Source organism: Oncorhynchus tshawytscha, unplaced genomic scaffold (genome assembly GCF_018296145.1).
Source record: "Oncorhynchus tshawytscha isolate Ot180627B unplaced genomic scaffold, Otsh_v2.0 Un_contig_16279_pilon_pilon, whole genome shotgun sequence".
Lineage (NCBI taxonomy): Eukaryota > Metazoa > Chordata > Actinopteri > Salmoniformes > Salmonidae > Oncorhynchus > Oncorhynchus tshawytscha.
This window is the reverse complement of record NW_024606755.1, coordinates 1-7,500: the sequence shown is the minus strand read 5'-3', so window position 1 is coordinate 7,500 and position 7,500 is coordinate 1. Positions and strand designations below refer to the sequence as shown.

At 46.2% G+C, this 7,500-nt stretch overlaps 1 protein-coding gene across 1 annotated transcript in view; it reads right to left on the bottom strand.

Annotated features, from left to right (window-relative positions):
• LOC121842220 overlaps window positions 1–6,110 on the bottom strand; it is a 6,605-nt gene extending 495 nt beyond the window's left edge. The window contains exons 1-3 of the mRNA XM_042312294.1: window positions 5,839–6,110; window positions 1,805–2,245; window positions 1–276 (exon numbers count right to left, since the gene is read on the bottom strand). The exon at window positions 1–276 is cut by the window's left edge and continues 495 nt beyond it. Coding sequence (XP_042168228.1) covers window positions 1–276; window positions 1,805–2,245; window positions 5,839–6,110 — 989 coding nt within the window. The remainder of the gene's footprint in view (window positions 277–1,804; window positions 2,246–5,838) is intronic.
• Between the last annotated feature and the right edge of the window lie 1,390 nt (window positions 6,111–7,500).

Genomic DNA, 7,500 nt, shown 5'->3' with positions numbered 1-7,500 from the left:
GCTGACTGGTAAACTGGCTGTAAAGCTGGAAGGAAACTCCTGCCTGTTTGAGTCTCATAGTCCTTCACATGTGAGTACAGATCCAGCAGGATTTCACATTGATATTCCTTACTGTCATCATCATCATCACAGAAGGGAAAGGTGCTGTAAGTCCACACTGATGATACCAGCTTTAGTGTCTTCTCTCCTGTCTGCTCCTCCCACTCTGCTGCTTGAGACAGGAGATCCACCAGGAACTTGATCAGCTTTGAGGAATCAGACCAGTCTGTATAGAAACTGCAACAAGGACAGTAACAGCTGATTCAGACATGGATGAACACATTCACTTCCAGTCATTCTCTCTCACCCCTTAAAGATATATCATCCCTTAGTTATACATATATATATAATATGATTTGGTTATATGTAAAAGTATTTAATATTAGAGACATTCACATTATCTATCTGTGACATTTAGTAATGCAATAATATTAGTTATCTGTAACATTTAGTAATGCAGCATTAGTTATGTGTGACATTTAGGAATGCTCATGATAAATGTTTTTAAATAGTTCAATATTATCTCTAAATTTAAATATATATATATTTTGAGCCTTCACCGGGTGCTGCCACATTTAGTTGCATCATTAGTTATCTGTAACATTTAGTAATGCATCATTAGTTATTCTCTGGGGGCAGTTTGACAGTGGTGAATATGCACAATTCCTGGTTTATTTTTCATTTCACTTCTCTCTTCCTTCATTCTCCTCTGTCCAAATGGGCTTAAATCCTTCCCCAACTCTTTCTCTCACCTTCCCTCTCATCAGCTCTTCCCTCTCTCTTCCCTCTCTTCTGTTGAATCTATCTCTTCCCTCTCTCTCTTCTCTTCCCTCTCGCTCTTTCCCCTCTCTCTCTCTTCTTCCCTCTTCCTCTCTCTCTCTCTCTCCCTCTTTTTCCCTTCCCTCCCTCTCTCTCCTCTTCCTCTCTCTCTCTCTCTCTTCCCTCTCTCTCTTCCTCTCCTCCTCTCTCCCAACTTTCTCTCTTCTCTCTCTTCCCTCTCCCTCTCTCTCTCTCTCCCCTCTCTCTCCCCTCTCTCCCTCTCTCTCTCTCCCCAGGACTTTACACTGCAGCAGACTTTATTATAGTTTTCAATTTTCTTCCCTTTGAGGTTCAGCGTGGCTGGACTATCATTGCCCTGCCAGACGTATTTGGGTTGACATTTTAGTTAAAGGGAGGTTTCTTGCCAGTTTATTGTGTCTTGTTATTTGAACTGTATTGATGTGGTACTAATGACATGTGGCCCAGAAGATTGTGGACATTTTAAGGTCTTTGTTTGTCTATGACCCCCCACCATTCATACCCTCTGCACTCCTCCACTGGGAGGTAATACAGATTACTGCAAATCCTCTCATGTTGATGACTGGGTTCTTTCTTGTATATTATTTCTATGAAGTTGCCGTTAAATTGCTCTGCCATCATTATTGTATGAGGTATTATTGGTGGGGTTCCCCCTGTGCTGTGATGGGTGTTTTATATGGTGTCTTATCTTTTCTCTCCACTGGCTATCTGGCTAACAGGCTACACTCTAGACAGTCTCTTCTGCTGATGTGTGCGTGTCTGGTAGTGGGTCTCTCTCTATCCTACTCTTTTCCTTTCTGCAGGGTTAATACCTGTCTGACGTCCCAACAAAATCTCTACCTTTACCCCTCTCTAACAATACTGCTACAAGGTTTACCAACACTTGAAGTTTAATATGTCAAATGTTTCTACAAGATAATAGCCACTAGCATCACATGATCACTAACCACCACATGTTCAGACTCACCTCAGCTGTGAGATGTAGGACAGACACTGAAGGAAACTCCTCACTTCACTCTCTTCATCTGACCAGCCCTTCAGCTCTACTGGTTTCTTCTCTGGTTGGAGTTTCAACACTTCTAGGAGGAGGGAGGCCTTTCTCTCTGAGAGGTCTATGGACCAGACTGCAGGAGCGGACTGGTAAACTGGCTGTAATGCTGGAAGGACACTCCTGCCTGTTTGAGTCTCATAGTCCTTCACATGTGAGTACAGATCCAGCAGGATTTCACATTGATATTCCTTACTGTCATCATCATCATCACAGAAGGGAAAGGTGCTGTAAGTCCACACTGATGATACCAGCTTTAGTGTCTTCTCTCCTGTCTGCTCCTCCCACTCTGCTGCTTGAGACAGGAGATCCACCAGGAACTTGATAAGCTCTGACGAATCAGACCAGACTGGATAGAAACTGCAACAAGGACAGTAACAGCTGATTCAGACATGGATGAACACATTCACTTCCCTCTCATTCTCTCTCACCCCTCTCTCTCTCTCCCCTCTCTCCCTGTCTCTCTCATCCCTCTCTCTCTCTCTCTCTCCCCCCCTCTATCTCTCTATCTCTGTCTCTTCCCTCTCATCTCTATCTCTGTAAATATCTCTTTAAAATAATCTATCTCTTTTTAAATCTTCCCTCTCATCTCTCTTTTCCTCTCACTCTCTCTCTCTGTTCTCTCTATTTCTCTTCCCTATTTCCCTCTTCCACTCTCATAATCCCTCTCTCTCTCTAAAATCTCCCTAATCTTCTTAAAAATCCTCTCCTCTCTCTCTCTTCTAAAAAAATAATATAAATCTCTCTCTCTCTCTCTCTCTCTCCCCTCTCGCTCTCTCTCCCCTCCTCTCTCTCTTCCCTCTCTCTTCCCTTCCCTCTCTCTCTCTCCCTCTCTCTCTCTCTCTCCCTCTCTCTCGCTCTCTTTCTTCCCTCTCTTCCTCTTCCCTCTCTCTCTTCTCTCTCACCCTCTCTCTCTCTCTTCCCTCTCCTCTCTCTCTCTTCCCTCTCACTCTCTCTCTTCCCTCTCACTCTCTCTCTCCCCTCTCTCTCTCTTCCCTCCCTCTCACTCTCTTCCCTCTTCACTCCCTCTCTCTCTCTTCCCTCTCATTCCCTCTCATTCCCTCTCTCTCTTCCCCTCAGTCTCTCTCTCTCTCTCCCTCTCTCTCTCTCTCTTAACTCTCACTCTCTCTCTCCCTCTCTCTCTCTCTCCCCCTCTCTCTCTCTTCTCTTCCCTCTCTCTCTCTCCCCCTCCCTCTCTCTCTCTCTCTCTCTTCTCTCTCTCTCTCTCTCTCTTCCCTCTCTCTCTCTCTTCCCTCTCCATTCTCTTTCTTCCCTCTCTCTCTCTTCCCTCTCATTCTCTCTCACTTCCCTCTCTCTCTCTCCCTCTCTCTTCCCTCTCTTCCCTCTCATTCCCTCTCTCTTCCCCCTCAGTCTCTCTCTCTCTCTCTATATCTCTCCCTCTCTTAACTCTCTCTTCCCTCTCATTCCCTCTCATTTCCCTCTCTCTCTTCCCTCTCTCTCTCTCTATCTCCCCTTCTCTCTCTCTTAATATCCCTGTCTCTCTCTCTCTTCCCTCTCTCTCCTCCCCCCTAATATCTCTAATAATATGTTCCCTCTCTCTCTCCCTCTCTCTCTCTTTCCTCTCTCCCTCTCTTTCTCTCCCTCTCTCTTTCTTCCTCTCTTCTCTCTCTCCTCTCTCTCTCTCTTCCCTCTCGCTCTCTCTCTCCCTCTCTCACTCTTCCCTCTCTCTTCTCTCTCACCCTCTCTCTCTCTCTTCCCTCTCATCTCTTCTCTTCCTCTCTCTCTCTTCCCTCACTCTATCTATCTATATCTTCCTCTCACTCTCTCTTCCCTCTCATTCCCTCTCTCTTCTGTCTCCCTCTATCTCTTCTCTTCCCTCTATCTCTCTCTCTTCCCTCTATGCTCTCTTCTCCTCTCCCTCTCTCTCTCTCTTCTCTAACTCTATATCTTCTCTTCCCTCTCTCTCTCTCTCCCTCTCGCTCTCTCTCTCTTCCCTCTCTCTATCTCTCTCTCTCTTCCCTCTGCTCTCTCTCAAAATCCCTCTCATTCCCTCTCTCTTCTGTCTCTTCTCTCTCTTCCCTCTCTCTTCCCTCTCGCTCTCTCTCTCTATCTTCCCTCTCTCTTCTCTCATTCCCTCTCTTTCTGTCTCCCCTCTCTCTCTCTCCCTCTCTCTCTCTCTCGTCCCTCTCTCTCCTCTGTCTCTCTCTCTCGTCCCTCTCTCTCTCTCGTCCCTCTCTTGTCCCTTTCTCTCTCTCTGTCCCTCTCTCTCTCATCCCTCTCTCTCTCTCGTCCCTCTCTCTCTCTCTCCCTCTCTCTCTCCCCCTCGTCCCTCTCTCATCCCTCTCTTTCTCCCTCTCTCTCTCTCCCTCTCTCTCTCCCTCTCTCTCTCTCTCTCGTCCCTCTCTCTCTCCTTTCTCTCTCTTGTCCCTCTCTCTCTCCCTCTCTCTTCCCTCTCCCTCTCCCTCTCCCCTCTCTCATCCCTCTCTTGTCCCTCTCTCTCTCTCATCCCTCTCGTCTCTCTTCCCTCTCTCTCTCTCTTCCCTCTCCCTCTCTCTCCCTCTCCCTCTCCCTCCTCTCCCTCTTCTCTCCTTTCCATCCCTCTCCCCCCTCTCTCTCGTCCCTCTCTCTCTCTCTCCCTCTCTTGTCCCTTTCTCTCTCTCTTCCCTCTCTCTCTCTTCCCTCTCTCTCATCCATCTCTCCCTCCCTCCCTCTCTCTCATCCCTCTCTCTCTCTCCCTCCCTCTCTCTCATCCCTCTCTCTATCTCAGTGCTTTAAACAGCTGCAGACTTTATTATAGTTTTTTCAATTTCTCTCTCTCTTCCCTCTCACTCTCTCTCTTCCCTCTCTCTCTCTTCCCTCTCTCTCTCTCTTCTCTCTCTCTCTCTCTTCCCTCTCTCTCTCTCTTCTCTCTCAATCTCTCTCTTCCCTCTCTCTCTCTCCTCTCTCCACTCTCAATCTCTTCCCCCTCTCTCTCTCCCTTCCCTCTCTCTCTCTTCCCCTCTCTTCCCACTCACTGTTCTCTCTCTCTCTTCCCTCTCGCTCTCTCTCTTCCCTACGTTCTCTCTCTCTTTCCCTCTCGCTCTTCCCTCTCGCTCTCTCTCTCTTCCCTCTCTCTCTCTCTCTTCCCTCTTCTCTCTCTCTTCCCTCTCTCTCTCTCTCTTCCCTCTCTCTCTCACTCTCTCTCTTCTCTCCCAACTTTCTCTCTTCTCTCTCTTCCCTCTCACTCTCTCTCTCTCTCTCCCTCTCTCTCCCTCTCTCTCCCCTCTCTCTCTCTCCCCAGGACTTTACACTGCAGCAGACTTTATTATAGTTTTCAATTTTCTTCCCTTTGAGGTTCAGCGTGGCTGGACTATCATTGCCCTGCCAGACGTATTTGGGTTGACATTTTAGTTAAAGGGAGGTTTCTTGCCAGTTTATTGTGTCTTGTTATTTGAACTGTATTGATGTGGTACTAATGACATGTGGCCCAGAAGATTGTGGACATTTTAAGGCCTTTGTTTGTCTATGACCCCCACCATTCATTCCCTCTGCACTCCTCCACTGGGAGGTAATACAGATTACTGTAAATCCTCTCATGTTGATGACTGGGTTCTTTCTTGTATATTATTTCTATGAAGTTGCCATTAAATTGCTCTGCCATCATTATTGTATGAGGTATTATTGGTGGGGTTCCCCCTGTGCTGTGATGGGTGTTTTATATGGTGTGTCTTATCTTTTCTCTCCACTGGCTATCTGGCTAACAGGCTACACTCTAGACAGTCTCTTCTGCTGATGTGTGTGTGTCTGGTAGTGGGTCTCTCTCTATCCTACTCTTTTCCTTTCTGCAGGGTTAATACCTGTCTGACGTCCAAACAAATCTCTACCTTTACCCCTCTCTAACAATACTGCTACAAGATTTACCAACACTTGAAGTTTAATATGTCAAATGTTTATACAAGATAATAACCACTAACATCACATAATCACTAAGCACCACACATGTTCAGACTCACCTCAGCTGTGAGATGTAGGACAGACACTGAAGGAAACTCCTCACTTCACTCTCTTCATCTGACCAGCCCTTCAGCTCTACTGGTTTCTTCTCTGGTTGGAGTTTCAGCACTTCTAGGAGGAGGGAGGCCTTTCTCTCTGAGAGGTCTATGGACCAGACTGCAGGAGCGGACTGGTAAACTGGCTGTAATGCTGGAAGGACACTCCTGCCTGTTTGAGTCTCATAGTCCTTCACATGTGAGTACAGATCCAGCAGGAAATCACTCTGTTTCATAATTGTCTCCATTCACAGAAAGGAAAGGTGCTGTAAGTCCACACTGATGATACCAGCTTCAGTGCCTTCTCTCCTGTCTGCTCCTCCCACTCTGCTGCTTGAGACAGGAGATCCACCAGGAACTTGATCTGCTTTGAGGAATCAGACCAGTCTGTATAGAAACTGCAACAAGGACAGTAACAGCTGATTCAGACATGGATGAACACATGAAACCAGTCATAGATAAAGATATATGAAGTAGTTATAGATTTACATAATGTGATTTGGTTATATGTTAAAGTATTTAATATTAGAAACATTCACATTATTTATCTGTGACATTTAGTAATGCAACATTATCTATCTGTGACATTTAGTAATGCATCATTAGTTATCTGTAACATTTAGTAATGCAGCATTAGTTATGTCAGGAAATGGGCTGATAAATGTTCCCAGATTCACCAACATGTGTAGTTTTATACGGAGCCTTCACCGGGTGCTGCCACTTTGCATCAGCAGTCAGAAAGGAGACTCTCTGGGGGCAGTTTGATAGTGGTGATGCTGCACAACTCCTTCCATGTCTCTCTTTCTCTCTTTCCTTTCTCATCCTCTCTTCCCCATCTCTCTCTCTCTCTCTTCTCCTTCTTCCCTCTCTCTCTCTCTCCCCTCTATCTCTTCTCCTTCTTCCCTCTCTCTCTCTCTCTCTCTCCCTCTCTCCCTCTCCTCTCTCTCTCCCTCTCTCTCTCTCTCTCTCTCCTCCCTCTTCCCTCTCCTCTCTCTCTTCCCTCTCTCTCTCTCTCTCTCTCTCTCCTCCCTCTTCCCTCTCCTCTCTCTCTTCCCTCTCTCTCTCCAGTGCTTTACACAGCAGCAGACTTTATTATAGTTTTCAATGCTCTTCCCTTTGAGGTTCAGCGTGGCTGGACTATCATTGCCCTGCCAGACGTATTTGGGTTGACATTTTAGTTAAAGGGAGTATTCTTGCCAGTTTATTGTGTCTTGTTATTTGAACTGTATTGATGTGGTACTAATGACATGTGGCCCAGAAGATTGTGGACATTTTAAGGCCTTTGTTTGTCTATGACCCCCACCATTCCCCATACCCTCTGCACTCCTCCACTGGGAGGTAATACAGATTACTGCAAATCCTCTCATGTTGATGACTGGGTTCTTTCTTGTATATTATTTCTATGAAGTTGCCGTTAAATTGCTCTGCCATCATTATTGTATGAGGTATTATTGGTGGGGTTCCCCCCTGTGCTGTGATGGGTGTTTTATATGGTGTCTTATCTTTTCTCTCCACTGGCTATCTGGCTAACAGGCTACACTCTCAGACAGTCTCTTCTGCTGATGTGTGTGTGTCTGGTAGTGGGTCTCTCTCTATCCTACTCTTTTTCCTTTCTGCAGGGTTAAT